At 37.4% G+C, this 20,245-nt stretch overlaps 1 protein-coding gene and 1 long non-coding RNA gene across 3 annotated transcripts in view; one reads left to right on the top strand and one right to left on the bottom strand.

Annotated features, from left to right (window-relative positions):
- The window catches only part of PTPRN2 (protein tyrosine phosphatase receptor type N2), a 641,953-nt gene that overhangs the window by 33,626 nt on the left and 588,082 nt on the right, over positions 1-20,245 (bottom strand). For both annotated transcript variants that reach the window (XM_064638038.1, XM_064638047.1), the window contains 3 exons: positions 13,750-13,827; positions 1,682-1,801; positions 371-537 (listed from right to left, as the gene is read on the bottom strand). In XM_064638038.1, the coding sequence (XP_064494108.1) occupies positions 371-537; positions 1,682-1,801; positions 13,750-13,827 (365 nt within the window). The remainder of the gene's footprint in view (positions 1-370; positions 538-1,681; positions 1,802-13,749; positions 13,828-20,245) is intronic.
- Positions 526-1,241, top strand: LOC135403750 (uncharacterized). Its single transcript, XR_010425485.1, has 2 exons — positions 526-615; positions 1,129-1,241. It is a non-coding gene; the product is annotated as an uncharacterized LOC135403750 (long non-coding RNA).

Genomic DNA, 20,245 nt, shown 5'->3' with positions numbered 1-20,245 from the left:
CCTAATTTATTTGTGAGAGTCCTGAAATAAGGATCTTAGAGGAGCCACACAAAAAGCCTGGAAATTTCAGAATGGATAAATTCTTGAAAAACAAAGAATTACAGAAGCAGCACTGAAGAACTGTACAAAAGGCGGAAAGGTATCGATCTCTGAATGGGAAATGAGTATGTCTTAAAACCAGGAAACATCTCTGTGTGAAACAACACTAAACATCAACCTATTGCAGATATTTGTGTTAGCTTAGCATTGTGACATCATAGGCTGAGGAACCCCCTTTCAAACCAAAAATCTGTAAAGGACAAACAAAAGCACTAGTCTAGTTCCTCAGACCAGCATCATCTTAAACACACAGTCATACTTTGTGCTTTACCTGCGGAAATCCAGAAGTGATCTCGTGGAAGCAGGAACCCTCTGATCGTTCCAGCTAAGGAAGTGGAACTGTGTCACTGTGCGTGTCTCGTTTGTCTGCAGGTTCTTCAGGTAGAAGCTCCTCACGAGGAAATCCTCACACCAGATGTGCTCAGAGACAAGATTTACCTACACCCACGGGAAGGAACAAATAGAGATCAGCAATTTTGGTTGCAAGTCACGTCTTCAGGATTGCAGGTGTAAGAGGTCTGGGATGAAGGAAATGCATGAAAATTTTATTTTTATTAGCAAATTGGCCTGTACTGGGGAGAAAAAAGAAAACTGATATAGCAATCAGTGTAGCTGTCAGAAAGGGGTTAGCTGCCTCTGCTATTGTATTGAAAACATAAGAAAAATCTTGACAATTTTAATGCAAAAGAAAATTCACTAAGTTTATAACATTATGTGAATACAAAAGGTCATTTGTATTGAAAATGTCCTAGACTGGCAATTGCTTTCTATCTGGAATTGCCCACAAGTGCATTGCCCAGGACACTCTTGGAGGTCTTAAAAATCTGAGTTGAACTCATATGAGAAGTGAAAATTTGGTTTCTTTGCTATGAAGAAAAATAAGCATTAAAAAATGCAGCTTCTTTGCAGAGCTCATCTTTTCAGGCAATGAGTTTGTTCGCATTTTAGCCTAAATAACAATATTTCTTCACAATATCTCCCCATTTCTTCGTATTTGACATTGTGGTGCTATTTTCTTCCTCTACACAGCTGGACAACTGGAAAAATCTGACAGCCGTTGCCAATGTTACATAGCAAGAAAACTGTTGATATGATATTTTGGCCTAGAAATGCAGAGCAGAAAATAAAAATATGTATTTGTTGTTGTGACTGAGACAAGAGGTAAAAATAGATAGGATTAATTACTACAGCAATATAGAGACTTTTCTGCAAAGATATACATATGTCTTTCCTAAGGCAAAATTCACTAGTTCCAAAAATACTATTTTCCTATAAAATATAAATACACGCTCTCATATATCAACCACTTGCAAAACCATTTGAAAAGCAAAATTACGGCCCTTATTAAAATTGTAATATTTGACTCACTATTTACTATATTTTATTCGATGAAAACTACCTGGCTATGAAAGCTGCACGCCAGCTTTTTGCAAATCTGAAACTACTCGAAGGCACACCAAGCGTGTCTAAGAGCCCTCAGCTCGACCTCCAAGTAAGATCGGTTTCAACACCGTTTCGCCCCGTGTGAAACCAACCCGTGCACTTACTGTCACGTTTGCAACCAGATATTTTGTGTAGGTACCTCATAGATGTGGTAGAGGTTTGACCCTTCGTCTGGCCAATAGTGGTAGCACTGTTTGACTCCGTTTTCCACGAGGGGTGTCAGCATGACAATAACGACACAGCCGTTCTCCCAGACCATCTGCAGACAAAGAAAGACACCGTGGCCACATTGTGACTGCCTAATTACTGCGTGACATGTATAATTACTGCACTCAGACACACAATCAAAATTTATTCCATTCACAGGAAATTTATTTCATTTTCATTAGACACTTTTACTCTGCAGCTGCTTTCAAATCCCCGAATAAACTGGCACCATATTTTGCAGGCGTCCATGAAATATTAAAGAATTTCCCGCAAATTCAATTCGGGTCATCCACAAAATCTCTCCTTGCTCCTGGTACTGTGTTCAGCTGCTTTTCTGTCAAACTTTTAGATCCACTAAAGGAAAACTGAATGATGCTAGCAGAACACCCAGCTATTTAAGATTTGATATTTAACACTAAAGCAGCACGGACCTACTGAAGTCACACACACTGAAACTTGTTTCTGTTCTCAGCCCTGTGCCTTTTTTCAGTTTGCCAAGTAGCAAAAGTCATTAAAGTGCTGCATTACTGAAACAATCATAAAAGTTGCACCTGAACAAAAATAATGAAGAAAAGACAGGAAAAACCCAAACGAAATCTATTCTTCCAGAAATGTTTCAGATGAATAAATCATCCCTCCAAATGCACATTTATAAAAGATTTGTTGCAAACATGCATTACTTTACTTTCTCTTTCCTTCATTTTTTCCTTTATTTTCTTTCTTCCTTTTTCTTTCTTTTCCTTTCTCTTTTCCCTTTTCTCTGTCTTTTTCTTGTTTATATTTTATTTTCCTTTCCTTATTTTTTTTTGTTCTCTCCCCTTGCCCTTTCTTTTTTCTAGTTCTCTTTTCTCCTTTTACTTTCCTTTTTTTTTTTTTTCTGGAGATAGAAGGAAAGTCCAACTGCTGCTGCTCTGACAGAGCACCAGTACTGCAGGAACAGAGGAAAGCAGAGTATCTTCACTGTCAGCATGATCCCTTAATAATTTAGACCAGTCACAGAGTAGGATACAGGAATCCAGCACATCCTCAACTAAAGCATTTGTGGATGTCTTCCACAAACAGCAAACAAGCAGAGATGCTCGGGTCTGGCATATCTCTGTTCCAAACACAGCCCATGGCTGAACAAAAAGGCTCCTATGAATTAATACCAAGCAGCATAATTACTAAAAACTGTTATTATTATGCTGTACATTGATGTTATATTTGCATACAACTTTCATTGTCTTTTTGCTAGCATATAAAATTACTAAATGTAGAGTAAACTGCTCTTTTTGTGAAGGGTTATGTTTATTTCACAGAAATATTTATAAGCAACTGTATTGACATGTAAATTTTGTCAACAAAAAAGGCCTTTGTCTAAACTGTGCAAAGATGAGATGATACATTCAATTCAAGGATTATTTTTTTTAATTACGTATCAAATAAAAAGGTTTCCCATTCATGGATAATGATGTTGTCTTCTCTTTTAAGAAGAGCTTGCATATAGAAAAACAAATAACATTTTTCTTCCCTTTTTTTCATTTTGCAACATAATTAAAACAACTTTTAAAACCAGCTTAGAATCATTTAGAGAAATGAATCTAGAGTTTGCACAGAATAGGATTATTTATCATTTTGATAGAAGTGGGGAGAAAATTACAGTGGAATTTAAAAATAAAAAATAATCTTTCTTATCTGTTTTCTTTTTTCTCCTTAAAAGATTTTTTTAAATAAAAATACTGTAATTCCCTCATCATCATGTTAAAATCTCAGAATGCCACAAACCATTTAAAAATACTTTGAAATTATAGACATTTTACAGACAGATGTAGATTTATCATTTGTATCTTTTATGTACTTTATTTCAGGCCACAGCTGGGAACCTTCTTTATATGTAAGGAAGATGCTACAGATTTCATTCATTCTAACGTAGTTTCACTTTTTCAGTCAGCAATCAGACTAAGATAAGAATTCAAAACATGCATCTTACTTTAAAACTAGCCCCACTAAATCAGTACTTCCATCACATAACGATTTAATGTGCCTCTAGAAGGTATAGAAGCTCATTGAAGCCATTACGAAAATGAGGAGAAACACAGTTTTTATGAGTGTAATAAAAATACAATGATCTAGACCATAAACTAATCATCGAGCACTCTGCCTGTGCCACCCAAGTGTAACATTATAAAAGCCCACTCATTTAGAGAGGAATTCTTACAGTTTGGCAACCCTGTTCATTGGTTCAAAGATAGAGCATTTCATTAGAGAAGGGCTGTCTGCATCTCTGAAGATTTCATTAAGCATAAATCCAAATGAAAGTTAATTTAAACAAACAATTTCAAAGTTACTCTGGGGTATAATATTTCTTTTAGGTCATTGTGTGAAAAGTAGGAGTCAAATTTACTAAATCAAGAAGGCAATACCACCTAGTGCCATCATCCCTGTTACAACAACTGCCCCTGCATCTCCTGTGCTTACAATTGAGATGGGATTTCCACTAAGGCTCACAGCCTGTGACTGGAGGACTACAGCATTTTCTTTGTTTCCTTGCTAATTCAAATATTAGAACATCTGGCTGGTATCTGGATTTCTTTCCAAATAATGGGGAAGCGGGACGAATCAAAAGCACTTCACATAGTTTTATACTGGTATTGGTTCACCTCTCCATCTTTAGCTCCTTGATGAGTTTTTCAGAAGTTGCATTTCCCAGCACTGACACTTTGCTGTGCTCAGGGTGGAGATATGTCCATGAACTGGAAAGTGGCCCCAAAGAGTGTGTCTTGGTAGCAAAAGAACTGGTTACAGAGACCAGGTGTGTACAATCCCAGTAGAGTCTCTGGAGAAGTGCCTCTGGCTACCAAAGAGACATTTCAGCTGGGCTTAGAGAATAAAGGAGGAGGTTTGGTGGCGAATTCATGGTAATTCTCATACTTCTGAACTTTGTGTGCTTGCACAATAGAAAGTAAGTCAATGCATGTGATAGAAGAATGAAGAGAATATCAAGCCCTGAGGGCAGAGTCTTTTACGTTTAGGTAGAGCCCAGCAAAGTTAAGCCTTAGACTCTAAGTGTCTATAAAATCTAAACATTTATATATATATATCATACACGCATATATATTTGAAATATATAAAACTAAACTTATTCAAATCACTTAGCACAGGCAGTTTCACGTTTGTAAATTATGGTAATACTTCCAGGAGAAGAAGAAATGTTGAACAGAGTCTTCTGAATGGAAGAGATAAAGTCTGAGTTACATGCAGGAGCTCACTGCAGAGCTCACAGACTGTGCTTGGCTGAAAAGGGAGAACAGTGTGTAATTTTGTGTGACGTCTGCCCTCAGCCTACAGGCCTGGAGAGTAACATGTTAATGATCTTTAATGAGGTTCTGCTGTATGCATCATTCTCAAAACACTTCTTAGACAAGAATGACACCATCCTGTTCCACTTATTGCAAATTAAAGGCTGAATCCTGCAACCCAAAGATGAGCAGTGTGTTTGAGATCCGCAGGATTCCCTGTTGATGAAATCCACCAAGTGTGGAGACCTCATGCTGTGGTTATCCAGCATGCCAGTCCCATACAAAGGACTTCCACACTGGGATGAATTATATTTAGTACGAATTACTTGAGGAGGAGCACAGAATTGGTTTTTTAAGTAGGGAGAAAAATAAAGTCACAAATAGTAGAACCAGTGTTACAAAACTGCCATAAATCTGATAAAACATTATTTTTTTTGATAACTTATATTTGAAAATGTTTACTAGCTTGTAAATAAAATGGTTAATATGAAACTCCTCTTTTTTGAAGCTTCTTTTTGTAATGAATGATCCTCCCCAAACTTATTTTTCAGTCATTTTCTTAATTTTAGTGATGGGGAAATGACAAGATATGAGCTCTGCCCAGATGCTCTTCTTTTAATGGAGACTAGTGGAGAAGTTTCTAAAATGTGACAATTTAAAAGTAGAAAATAGATGGGATAATCAGTTAAATACAGCAAGTTCACTAAATATAACAGGCTAATCACACCAGCTGCTTTCTGGGAGGGATTTCCAGCAAACTACAGAATGTGCCTTTTCAGTCTTTTAGGCTTCCAATATAGTTGGAAAATACAAAGATTTGGAAAAGCAGAAAAAACAGCAAAGAGAACCCAAATAATTTCTAATGATAATCACAACTCAACATGAATAAACACAACTCCTAAAAGAACCCAACAAAGCAAGGTACTAACGCTTGCTGGGTCAGATAATATTCTTCCCATTACATATTGTGAAAATAATTAACTCAACTGTGACTTCTTTCAAGCTTTAAAAGAAAGGAGAGTTTTTAACTGAAGAAAAAAAATGGCGGGGAATTTAGATTTTTGTTTATCAACTAGAACTTCACAATGTATGCCAGTCAAAAAGTAATACAAATGGTTTTTGCAAACTACTTTGTTTGAAAATGACTTATCATTTTGATATGAAAAGGGTCAAATCTGGCAAGGTCAGAATTGCCACTTGCAAAATCATAGCAGTGCCTGACAGCTAAGCCAACCTGTATGTTGAAAAATTAATGATCAACAATCTGTTTTTAATTTAAAAAGTATCTGACTGCAGCTGAAAAGATGGCTTCAGAGAGGGCCATATATAAATATGAAGTCATCAGTCTGGCTCCCTGTATTATGTCCCCTGCTGTTGCAGCATCACTTGTTTGGAAGTCAACGGGAAAGGCAAACTCAAGATGATTGCATGTGTTGCAATAATTTATGCTTTCTCAGAGAGACATAAACTGCTCTTATTCTTCTCAGTAGACTCCTAACTCAAGTCTTATTATTAAATAATTTAAATATGAGCTCTGTTTAGAATTGCAGTGCTGACAAAACCACATCAAGGAGCAAAAGTCCACAAAAATCGTCAGTAATTAGCTTTGCACTTCAGTATTGAAAAGACGTAAGCTAAGCAATAAAGGGATACAAATTTTAAAAGGACCACTTCTAAGTACCTTCTCCAACCACAGCCATAATTAGAAGTGAGCATGGCAAATGCACACTCCTTTACTGAACGCCTATGGAATTTCTAATGCTATATTTATTTCTCATGGCTTGACAAGTTACTAGAGCTCTAGGGGCTACTGTTCTGTGCCTACATCTCCCTTGCTGTTTTTCTTTTATTAAATTAAAATATGCATATTTTACACATTGAATTGCATTCTACTGGTTTTCATCTGCTCTTCTTTCTGAAGGTGAGAACTGATTAGACATGCAGGAAGTCTCATCCCAGGCAAGGAAAATAAAACTTGGGAATCAAAACTGCTGGAAAGCACCATGTTCTGCACATAACAAAATGCAGAAGAGTAATTTAGTCCGTAAATTAATTTCAGCACTCACAAAACGTGCTGAACTGGGAGCACAGAAACCAGCAATTAGAGCTGAATAGGGTTTGGTACAGTTGTTCCTACTCAGCCCATGGGCTTGGAACACTGATTTTGCAGGAAGACTCATTCAGCTACAGGGACATGGTCTCCTGCCACTGGGATTTGCCCTTGGAGATCACTGATGAGTAATCCTTTCTGCAGAGGAAACAATCAACTGACAGTATTTTGTATTTCTTTTGTTGAATTCCAAAACTGGAAGAGAGAACCAAGTGCTGCTGATCAGACATGCAAAGATTTATCGTGTCCTTGAGACTGAGACTCAGGAATCAGTTCTTAACATTCCAGTCTGATCTGGGAGGAAACCAATAGTCAGTTTTTGAGTGGATGCTGATAATTTACTCCTGAAAATGGGTAGGGAAAATTAAAAATAGTTTTAGATTAAGAAATGCAGGTCTGGGGCAATGAAAAGTAAATGGCAATTGAAATCCCTGGCTCACATTAGGGCTGTGGACTTTATTCTTGGGACTCCTTCCCCATTTTACATTTAATAGTCTTGCAATACAAGTAAAAAATAATCAAGGGAGCAAAGATGAGGTTTCCCCACTCAGTATAACTACAACAGTGCAAACCTCCACTCCAGGGAGCTCTCTCTTTTTTTGTTGGCAAGACCCGTCCAGCTTTAACAAGTAGGGTGAAGAGCATTTCCAAGACTATTTCATGTACTGGCTAAAAGTGGAGGAAGGATGGGGTAGTGAAAAGCATGGGTTTGATTCAGAACATGTAGGATGAAGCATTTTCTTGCTTCCTAGAGGAGCATCCTAACCACAAAGGGGCAGCACCTGAAGTCTGCCTTCCTGGTCTTGCGTCTGACCCAGTGCTGTTCATGAGTGGTATCTGCTCTGTCACCCTTTCCACACGGGAGCCCTTCAGGGACTAAGGCATTTGGGAAACTATCTAGCCTGAGCTATAGATCTATTTAGGCAAAAAACAAGGGAATTTTCTGGTCTAAACTACAAGTGTGGGCTGTATTTAACCTCAAGGATTGCTGTTGTAGGTGCTTTGAACCTTAATGAACATTTGCAAAATGAGGAAAATCATATTTTTATACTCCTTCTGTAGAAGTTATGTAATGCTCAGAGAACGATTAATCATGTTTGTCATGGAGGGAGGACATCACAGAAAAACAAATGCTTACGAAAATTATGTATCACATATGACTTCATTTTCTAAAGCAACTAAAACATGCCAGGAAGTGCTTGTTCCCTCCCTCTATTTGACTTAATAAGGTTAAAAAAAAAAAAAAAGTGAAAATGCACTACCCTCCGAAAGGGAGGAGGCAAAGAAAGGCAAATGTGGGTAGATTTATGATAGCAAAACACAGTGTAGGGTATTTACAAGAGGAAAAATTTATGGCCTCCTACAGGAATCTCAATTTGGAGATGACAAACCTTAGCAGACACGCAATTTATAAAACCACCACAATTAAGAACAATTTTTCAGTGCAAGGACAATTGGTTCTAAAAATCCTCACTCCTAGGAATAGTTTTCTTGCATATTATCAATCCTTGCCTCTTAGAATACTGTGCAAGTTAAGACATGTTCTTCATGTCAAATACTTTGTGGAATTATAACCCAGCACATACGGAAAATAATAAAATTTTATGCCTCCAGAATTATTCACAACATGGAACTCCTGCTGCGAAAACTTGTTATAGATCAGAAATGTTCTACATCCTCTTTCTTTTGAATTATGTTCAAAGAGATGTTGAATTTTAATAGCGCTATGTGAAAGAGCTGAGTGAAATCTCACTGAAGCTGCCGGACAAAATCATCACCTTTCATTCAAGATAAATGTAAGAAACAAGCAAACTCTTTTATGAAGCCTGATAACCGAAATTACAGAAGTTATCATCAAAAACAAGAGAAACGTGAAGCATATGGACCCATGAGTTTCTCTAGAAACTCATGTGCTTAATGCAGAGAGAGAGCATTAATCAAGGCAAGATGATTAATCCCGATAAGCAGCATAAATGTGTAAAAGGAATAAAGAAACCACCAGCACAGCTCGACAAACTAGCATTGTGATCCTGGTAGAAGAAAAGCTGAAAGAGAGGTTGGGGGTAAAACACTGGGTGAATGAGGTTTGGAAAAAAAGAAGTTATTGCCTGTTATTTGATTCTGTCTTTGTTCAAGGAAATAAAACTCTGTACTTTCTTTGTAAATAAAATGGAACTCTATCAAAGCAAAACCCTGTCCTGAGGATGAATTTTCTTTCCAGCTGAGAAGAAAACAACCCACAGACCGGACAAATTGTTTAACCACTCAGGTAAAATATGAGGAGAGTCATCCAGTTTTCAAGAAAGGGAATCATGAGGTGGAATTCCCACTGAACCAAAATAGAATCAATGAAGGTTGTATCTCTCAGAAATAGTAATTGGTAAAAAGATGAAAACAAGACCAGATAAAATTAAATGAAGACTTAAATCAGCTGGAGGCTTTTAAAAATTAATTAAAGTAGCGGCTGGAAAACTTCCAGAGTGGTCCAAGAGATGACAAGCAGGCAGAGATGAAATCTGTGCTTGAGCCACAAACACAGAATATGCAGACAGATTAGGAAGCCCTGTGGCAAAACAGATCAATGAGATGACTGACAACACAACTCCTGCAGGCTAGAAAGTTTTCAAAGAAATGGGTGAGCCAGGAAAGTTGGAACTAACTTGGCACTTGCTGACTGAGAGGAGCTATGCCAAGAAACTAAGGAGCTGCAGAAGTAAACTGGAAGGTCAGAGATAACTGTGGAAGTCTGATGCCTGGAAGTGGTCTTTTGCCATTAGAAAAGCCAGTGTAAGACTATTGTCTTTTTTATCATTATTATTTTTCACAACATATACAAATTTGAACACCATTTGAAAATTACCCAATATCCAGCTCAAACACTGTGTCTTTGAAAGAAAAACTTCCATCAAGCTGGATCTCTCAAGTCAATGTGAAAACTCAAATGAATAGGAAGTTGAAAGCCCAAATGAATAGGAAGTCATACAGAAAATTCTGAGTCTAATGTCCAGCTCTATCGGCTCTAGTTAGATGGCACTGAAGAATGACACCTCCTCTTCTCCACCCTACCAAAAAGACATAATCTTCCAAGAAGTGGTCACTAGTGAGATCAATGAAACTTGTCCCTCTTCAGTCCCACAGTGGTACTAGGTTTGTATCTGCTCACTGTGGGAAGAATGCTAAATGAGATGAGCCTGGATCAAGTGTCATCAATGTTGTATGAAAAAGCTTTGTCTAGTTTGGGAAAGAGAAGACACTGATCTAACTATGATCTTTGTTCAGATCTGGGCAACTTGAAAACAGTAAATGGGAATTTGATTGCTAAGTGTCTAACAGCACTTGCACTAAAATACTGGCCACTGAATCAACACAAGATGTTTTAGAGGAGCCTGCCAATAAAACCAGGAAAAAAATATCACCCCAAATTAATTATCTGTTTGATCTTAAATAGAGATAATGGATGTGACCACATGATCATGTAGTGGACAGACCAAGAGCAGCAGAAACAGCAGAACAGTGTCAGAGCTCAGGAACTGAGGTCCTTTAGAAAGGAGCTTCCTCCAGATACATCTTTAGCCTTCTCCGCTGCCAGGAGACATTCAGTCCATTGGACTAATGAACAGTTGGTCTGAAGTAAAACCTACGAAGTGCTGTGACATTCTACAAATCCATTCACAGTGGGCCACACTGCTTGCTACTGTAGACGTAGTCACTGATTGGTGGAAGAATCTAATGCAAGCTTAAGGGAAACCAGTTTTAAAAGCTGTGTCAGAAATTTGAGCATGAAATCTAGACAGTAAAATCAGAAGAAGTTTGGATTTCATTATGGGTAATATGTGCTGTAAATGCCAGTAAAGTTGCTTTACACTTTCAAGTAAAACAAATGCTCTTTAGACCAGTGTTTTCTAGAAATCAGTTTGAAATACCTACAGAGTGGAAACAATTATAACAAGTTCTTGCTGGGGCAGCCTTTCAGCCAAGATACAATGCAGTGGCTGCTGCTTACCGTGCAACTGGTCTCAGAAATCCTAGCAGCTAAATCTCTGCAAAAATTAGGAGCAATACATCTAGTAAATATTGCCATAGACAGTGATGAAACTCCAAGTGTTTCTGTTGGACTTGCTAAAGCATGACAATGTGCATTTAGACTAGGAACAACAGAATAGTCCCACATCCCTCTGGAGTCAGTCATTCTTCTCACTATCAGTCAGAAAACTGCCTCATTGAGCACAAAAAAGGGAAAAGAGCAATACAACTCAGCAACAGCTGGGATTAAGTGGAGGAGGGAGAGGGAGGAGAACCACTGAGAAGAAGCATCAGGAATGAATAATTGAATCTTTAAACAGTCCCCAGTGGCAGCACCACGGAAGCACCATAAACTACAGAAAACTGTATTAAATAAATATTTTTTGTGCCCTGACAGCAGTTAAGGCCCTATTTTCCTTAGAACATTCAGGTTTCCCAGGCCTCACCTTAAAATAGGTACTATTATGTGAAAACCAGAAATTAAGTTTACTCCTTCAACTAGGCATAAACTGCAACATCTTCAAGACATGGCTTTTCGCTTGTACACTGGGTCTACTACATTGCAGTGGTTGAGGATGCACTGTTCTGTAAGGAGTTAATCTCTCTTGGCCTGTTTATTACGCCTAGTTGGTACCCTGGGGCATGTAAAAGGCTTGGGACAGGAACTGGCACATTGACATGTGTTCAGTAGGAAGTTTAAGAAAAGTGGGTGATGGACCAATCTGACATGGGCAGATTGTTATGCTGAAGTGACAGACATAATCAAAGTAAATCTCAGAAATCAAATTTCCTATGGAACCTAATAGAATAAACAATAAAAGAACATCACATCAAAAATGGACACATAGCAACACTCGAACCGAAGGTGAACCATGGCTTCCAAATGGTTTGTGTGCAGATGTTCACAGCAAATCTGGTGGGGAGATGGAGTGAACTTTCACTGACAGATAACTGGGAGGAGAAATAGCAAAAAGAGCAGAAGGCAAGTGAAGACTCCTCCACTCAAAATAGCAAGAGGAAAGAAAGGAAAGAAAGAGGTCTTTTGAGTATGAAGTTGGAATGAAGAAGATTGGATCACAGAACAAAAAAATAACATTTCAGTTGGAGTCTCTGTGACCATGCAAACAGGTTGCCTAACTGTTCATACTGTGTTTGTATGATTAATTCTGATTTCTGCAATGCTTATACAAAGAGGGCTCTTTTTTCAACATGTAAAGGGGCAGGTGCAGGTGAAAATATACAAAATGTAAATATATAAATATATAAATATGCAAAAATATGCAATTAAGAGCCTGGGCCTTAGGAATCATAAAATGTCATTACAGAACAGCTAATATAGAATTCGATTCTGCATGTTTAACTTAACAGACACATTTTCAAGTTCCATGCCTGTCATAAGGAATCCACCTTCCAAGGGAAAAAAGATCAGTCTTCTCAATTGTGTCTAATTACCAAACAGTGAAGATAAAATCCACAAGTCACTTGAAAATTTAAGCCAGACCAAAAGTTCAACTGACTTCAAGCAGAAAGCATCTGCTCTGCCCTTCTAAAACCAGTCCCGAAATATCTCAGACTGAGCACTTAAATATCCAGGCATCCAAAATTCAATAATTTTTTTGAAAATGTGCTGATCCCTTGCCATAAAAAGCAGGAAATTGTGACATGAAAAACATCTTCAATAGGGATCAGTTAATAATTTCTAATCATAGGTCATGTAATGTAGATGAAGAAATGATTTCAACTGATGCAAGCTACTAAAATACAATGACATCTGAAATTGTTGCACAGATATTCTTTATCTTAACAAAAAATGCTTCTAAACTCATAATGCAAGACAAAAAACCCCAAACATATGTTTGTGTTGATAATAAGACCCAGTCGGCCTCCTCCCCAAACAGCTCCTGTGACCTGTCAGGTGCACTTCTACACTTCCAAAGGAATATCTAACACAGTGTATCCATCACACACATCTAGCCCAGCAATGTGTGAATGTCCAAATCTGAGAGCTGCACTAGCAAGTAAAACACCTGCATGCAAAGTAAATTCCTATTTGTATATCAATAACTACTGCATTTAGCCCCAATCCTGCAAAAAATTCTGCCCCTATTTAAATTTATGCAGCTGGGTCTTGACTATGTGTGGTAAGAAAAATGCATAAGACTTTAAGCATATTGGGGAACTGGGACATGTGACAAGTAGGTTTCAATGGGAAAATTCATGGCACACAATGTTAGGTCCTTTCTAATCTGGGGAGTGACCATGAATTCTGGCTACATGCTTCAGAAGGTCAGGCCCTCTCAAAATCACCCAGTTCTTGGCAGTAATTAAATTACAGAGACCTGGCACTAAAACATGAATACTTTGGCCTGAGGTTTTCAATAATTTTCAGATCAACTATTCTTTAGCAGGGCTTGTCTTAATACATAGATGGCTTGAATATCTATGTACTAGATTTAACAAAGACATTAGAATGAAGGTTATTACACCTAAAGTGACTCAAGCACAACATATTTTTATACAACTTACGTTTCAAGAAGCATAGGAAAACTTACAACATAAATTCAGTTTTCAAAGAGGCATTTAACTTACCTGCCAGAAGTCAGCAACAGTAGCAGGGAGAGGACCCTGGGTGGCAATATATGCAGGGTTTCTGGGGTCATGGTCCATCTGGAATAAGGAAAAAGAACATGGACTGGATTTATTTGAAAGAAAAATCGTTTGCTGTGTTAGAGACAGAAAGTATGTAAGGGCAGAAAAAGGGACTTCCTAAAGTCCTGTCCCTCCATCCTTCATTGGCAAGCAGAGAATTTTATTTCTGGTTTTTTCCCCCAAAAGACTGATGCTACCAGATGAATATCATCACACATGATGAACCATGTCCTATGTCCTCAATATGCAGAGTAAGATCACTTATGGTGGCTGACAAAGGCATTTATTTGAGATCAGTACTTGTGGTTTCATAGTAACCTAGGAGCCATTTGAAACATTTTTCTACACTGAATGTTAAGAATGCTCCACACATCTAAATATGTTCTCCATTTCCACTGTGCCAGTCAAGGGCACATGCAACTAAAAACCAGTAAAAATGGGGAACAAATTCAGTTTCTGGCTTTTTCTGGTTAGCTGATTTATCTAAATGCATGGATTTGGCCTCAATGGAGGAAGTTCTGTTTAAAGACCTTAATTATTACGTTTAATTCAAGGAGCAGAAAATTCACTGAGCAGAAAAAATAAAGAATCTGAGAAACAAAGCCATCAAGAGTAAATAGGATTAGTGTGTTACAATGAATGTTTTCAAACTGATGGGTGGTTTTCTTGGTTCTAAATCTTAGGACTCATTCTGCTGAAAAAGAAGATCTGCTGATAGGATTAAAAAACAAACAAACTCATTCTAACCCTGGGCAAGACAAAACTTTGAACAAAAAGAAAAGAGACCCGGTTCAGCTCTCAGATGGGTGGGTGTGACTCAGTGACACTGAAGTCGGTGAGAGTTAACTTATATCCATGTAGCTGAAGGCAGAATTTGTCTCAATACATGATTCTGTTCTATAAGTAAAGATCTGAATAAGAACGAATGTGAGTCACATTTGCATTAACAGGCATCTCCTGAATTTATTCATAGCCTATCAAAATTTTCAGTGATGGTACATGTCAGCGCAAAAGAAGGCACCTCATAATTATGTGCAACATAAAAGAGGGAAGAACCATAAAAGAACAGATGTAAGTTATTCTAAAAGAACAACAATATAATGAATGTTGCAAAAAGGAAGAGAACACTTTTATGTTTCTAATTTTCTGACATATAATTAAGCTGGACTTAATATTAAAATTCCCCATGACAACACAACACAGGTAAAATGAAGTCACCGAATCAATTCAGACTAAAAGCTTACTTCTGATTCACCACCCATAGTTACAAAAAAACTTGTCCAGGATGTCTATAACACCATCATTTTATTCTGTGTTTCACTGAGATGCTTCTCTTATCAGCAAATAAATCTTCAAAACAAGCAATTGCTCACAGCAAATTTCAACCTTACTTTCTTTGCCTTTTGACAAAAGCAATTCTGATAGCAGAACATTGACTACTGCGGGTATTTTGAGACCAGAGGAAAACTAGCTTTCTTCAGAAAGCAGTATTAACAAAAAAACCTTAGGAACCACTTCAAAAAGGGCAACTATTTTTTTTTGTTTTATTTTTATAAGAATTGGAGACACTGAACTAAACACAGCTGAAAACAACAGCAAATGTGATTAAGCAAATTCGTGCTTAAAAGTGTTCTTTTTTTTTTCTCCATTATAGTTGAAATAATTTCTGTAGTTGTTTTGTTTTGAATCCTTAAGATCATCATTGTGCTGAAATGGTTTCCTATGCTGGAACTAAAAATCTTAACTTAGAAAAATCGACCTGCACTGAGGAGGACTTGCTACTCCCTGTGGAGACCATTGCATCCACTTGAAAATGATGTCACTTCTTCGACAGGTGAGAGCCTGGCTCAGAAATGTAACCAATAGTGAATACACCAAACTTTAGAAAAATAATTGAATTTCTTCTTAAAATAAATTCTTTGTATGTAGACATGCCAGAAAGCAAAGGCAGAAGAAATCAAGGATGATGCGAATAGCACTGTCATGGAGGAAACATTCTTCAACATTCAGCTGATAAATCAGGAATAGGCCAATCTTGGCATTTCAGCATTAATCAACCTCTTTCACAAAGGTGCTGTTGGAACGTGGTAAACATTACAATAAGCACAGAGTAGTGAAGTATATCAGCAGTTTAACAATAATCCAAAAGACAATTACAATTATTATATTCCAAACACATTGCGGTGCACAAAAAACAATTATGAGCAGAAACTCTTCTTGCTTGGAGCAAATAGAAGATGGCAGAAAGCCCTATCACACAATTAAATGATCTTTAACTGAACAAAAATAAGAGCAAAGATTAAACTAATTAAATTAAATTCCTGGTTTCATCAATTTTCTATTACATGTACTGTTTTAAAGGCCACGTATTTCAAGAAAAGTGTGAAAAATCACTACCCTGGTCACATTCAATTTAACGTGAGTAGGTGATGGCAAGGGATGGCTCTTGAATGTTTTTGCTATGTTCTTTTTGATTCTCTCAAGGTCACCAAGAACACTAAGGGCAACTTAATCTATCAAAGTTAACAGAAGTTTGAATAAAGAAATAAAGTCAGTAATGGGTTTTAAACTAACTAATCAAGGATCAAGTAAAAGGCTTTTTTTTTCATGTCACTAGTCATTATCTTCTTTCAAGGATCCCTCAGATTTCTCACTTCATGAAAATAAAATAGAAAATGCATTCTCCAGAGAAGAATGGAGAACTGCAGACTCCATACAATCAAGTATTAAACCAAAAATTGACTGTTTGCTAACATTTTACATCAGAACAACCTTCAGAAATCACCCTAATAGTAGTTGTTCAAAAAGAATGGGATTCTTCCCTCTTCCCCATCAAAGCATCAAGTTCACAAGGCTTACATCAGAACTGGATCGAACAGCCATTGTTAGAAAGAAAAAGCTGCAATTATTACAACTGTTCTACTATGATGGAATTCTCATTTTCTACTGCAGTACAACAAAGGCAAGTCTGGTGATAATGCTTCAATCTATTTTTCCATGATTTTATATTAGAGATCAAGGATTACTATAACTGACCACTGACTGTGGTGATTTCCGTCACTACCAATATTGAAAGCAAATGGAAACAAACAGGAGGAGCATTGAGATTTCTTCTTGGAAAAAAAAAATTAGATAAAACTTTAGTGACACAACTTATATTTTTCTACAGTGCTTGGTAATATAAGTTGAATTACGGTACCTTAAAGTAGGAAAAAATATAAAGAACACTATCACAATTGGTTTCACCTTTGTTAACATCAGACCACAATTTCACCTGTGCTTTACTAGAGAATAAAAGCTACACCTTTAGTTTTTCCTTCAAGAGTTCTATTATCTTGCTGTCTTATCCCAGGACTTTGCAAGGATTCCCTTAAGAACGCTGAAATTTGTTGAGTTTTTCGATAGAGATTTTGCTGCTGCATGATTTCACTGATAATGCTGATGGAATACAGCAAAATCAATACATTCTGGGAGTAAATCCTCAAATGTATTGTATTTGGACTTGAGAGTGGCACACGTAGATTCTTATTAAGTAGCCTTGTAAAATTGTAAACTGAAGTAAAACCATCAATAGGCATCAATGACCATTTTGAAATCTCATAAATGATGACACATTCATTCCTGCCCTTTACCTTCCCTTTCAGCTTGTCAGATCCTTACTTTCCACAGAGAAAGATGCTGGGTGAGATGTGGTCTCAGTCACACCATTTACCTTCATCTAAATCCTCTGAATCCAGCTGAAATATTCCTAAATCACATGAGATCAGAATGAGATCCAGTGTACACCAAATTTGACAGAAAGGAAGTTGAAATCCTACTAACACCTTAAAAATTCATATCGATTCAAGCTGCTGTGTGGTTTCCAGACTTATTGTGTTTATAGCCCCAACAAAATCTACTTCCATGCATGTATTTATTTATTACACAAAGTATAGGCAGTCTCTAAAAGCAGAAAAAGTTTATTTGTTTATGTAAAAGAAAGCATATCCTGCAAATGCAGATGAACTTTGTAATCATATTTATCTCAGCATTAAAATTAAAAAGGTAGACCTGTCCTCCCCTTCATGTTTGAATTAAAATTTAAAACAATTTTTTAAATCCTTCCTTTAAAACCCCTAATGGAATGAAAGAAGTAAATCTGGTTGTGAATGCCATTATGAATTTCAGAGTCTATTCTTGGTGATGTAATTTGTATGCTGTATTTGAACAAACTGTCGTGCTAATGACATTCCTCAGTCTGGTGTCTTCAATAATAAGCAAACTGAGTTTTAAAATGTAGTTGACGGGATTTTTTCTCTCTCAGACACCCTATGAGGAAAAACAGAATTTCCCATTTACTTTCATGACCTCTGATTTAAAAGCAAAGATTGCACATTATTTACTACTGGATGATTTTCCTGAAATTTAATGAGGACTAAGTACAAATATGACAGAAGTAATTATCACAGTTTTATTCTGCACAGTCAGGGTCTCCTTGTGCTGTAATTGCAAGCCTTTCATTCAGCTGCCGATAGCAGAGTTATTATCATAGTACTTTATGTTATTTCAGAGAGGAGGGAAACAGATTTCTACCCTGCAAATTTATCCCAAGGACTCATTTTGCCTGGCCTTACACTACAGTGAAATTAAAGACCTATGGGAAGAATTTGGACTAAATCTTTCCTGATTCTCCTCACCCATTCCCAGCTGCTGTGAGGCCACCAATCTAACCCCAGTTTTCACATCATATTGGAGAGAAAGGAGGTATTGAGGAGGGGTAGCACTTTTTAAAAGGAAGAAACATGTGGGCAGGTGGCCAGCTCATTGTTTAGCACGGGGATTTTTTTTTAAGGTGTGCTGCTGCACTCATTTAGACTTCAGTTAAGGTTGAGTGAGCCCCAGCTGGAGACTGGACCACTGACCCAGAAGCTGGAGATACCCAGTGACATGCACCCAACTGGCAGCTTCCCTTTCTGAAGCACAGATATAATTACTTTATTTTACACTCTTCCTCCACCAGACAGCTCACACACGTGGGGAGGAAAAAGCCTCTTCCAGTCAGTTCAGCCTGTACTGATCCTGAGCTATTAATGCCCATCTTGCAGCTCATCACAGTGCTCACTCCTCACCCAAGCACTGCAATGCCAAATGCACCAGGAGCATCCCTGTATTGATATGATAATTACCGAGGTTATTTAAGTGGAAAGACAGCAGTCTGAAGGAAAGAAATGGTAGGATTTTTGCAAGAGCAAGCGAAGGCAGATCAGTACTGTACTGGTACTCCACATCCACTGCACACTTACAAGGACACTGACTGAACGTGTGCCTGCTAACAGAAAAGATCTCAAATAGAGATCAGTAGTAAGAGCACGTATGTCCAGCTCAGGCTGCAACAGCTGTACAACCACAGTAAATACTGCAGAATCAAGTGCCCAACACAATATTCCAGTAGGCAACTGAGGTGGAGAGGAACAGAGACTGAATCTCTCTGCCACTCCTATATTTTACCTCATTTTACGAAAACTATACCAGATTAACAAATATGTTTACACTCACCTGAAGATATTTAATTATTTTTTTTTTTTTAAATTCAACGGTTTGCAGGGAATCTTTCCAAACCATGGGCTTGCAAAGCAGTGATTTTCTCCTGTCAACCTCCAACTGCATCACCTTCAGGAAACACATATTTTGATCTACTGCTTTCAAAATAGCAAAATGACTACTCAGTGAAATGGACTCACGTAACTATCTGCAGCACATCTTTCCTTGGAACAGCAGGTCTACACAAATGTCATCTGTGGCACTTCTCCCCAAACAGTAGGTTCTCTATCCTACCATTAAGAAAAAGAACTCAAGAATTTCTCTTGGTACTTTTCTTGGTTATGCAAGTTACTGGGTACTTGTCCCAGTCTAATAAAACACTTGTGAACCCACTCTTCTCTAGGTATAGAAATATTTCTGCAAGAGATATTAAGACAACCATGAGATTTTTTGCTTCATCAGTGTGACTTGTTTTATTGAACAAAACTCTTGAGACTGGGAAAGCAACAAAAAAAAGAAATACCTTCTAACCCTGCAGAAGAAAATACCCTTATTAAGAGCTGGATAGAAAGGCAGCTTCTGTGTAAAAACACAAGAATTTAAGCTGTGGAAGCAGAGACCCTCTGCTTGCATTAGCTTCAGGCATCCTGGCAAAGCAAACCAGTTTTGTCAATGGGATGTCTTGGTCCTGTTTCTTCACCTCCAATACTACTTAATCTAATACTTTTCAGTGTAATTAAAGAAATAATTACACTATAATCCATAATTACAATTGCAACAGGCATATACACACATGCGAGAATTTATCACTTCTCCAACCAAATAAATCTGTGTACTAAAACTAGTTAAACTGTGTCTACGCAGACTTTTGGGTAGGTTCAGTAGCCCATCTTGAGTTTTTGGTAAATCCCAGCAC

This window comes from Pseudopipra pipra, chromosome 1, assembly GCF_036250125.1.
Source record: "Pseudopipra pipra isolate bDixPip1 chromosome 1, bDixPip1.hap1, whole genome shotgun sequence".
Taxonomy (NCBI): Eukaryota; Metazoa; Chordata; class Aves; order Passeriformes; family Pipridae; genus Pseudopipra; species Pseudopipra pipra.
Note: the sequence above shows the minus strand (reverse complement) of the source record. Positions and strands in the feature narration are given on the sequence as shown.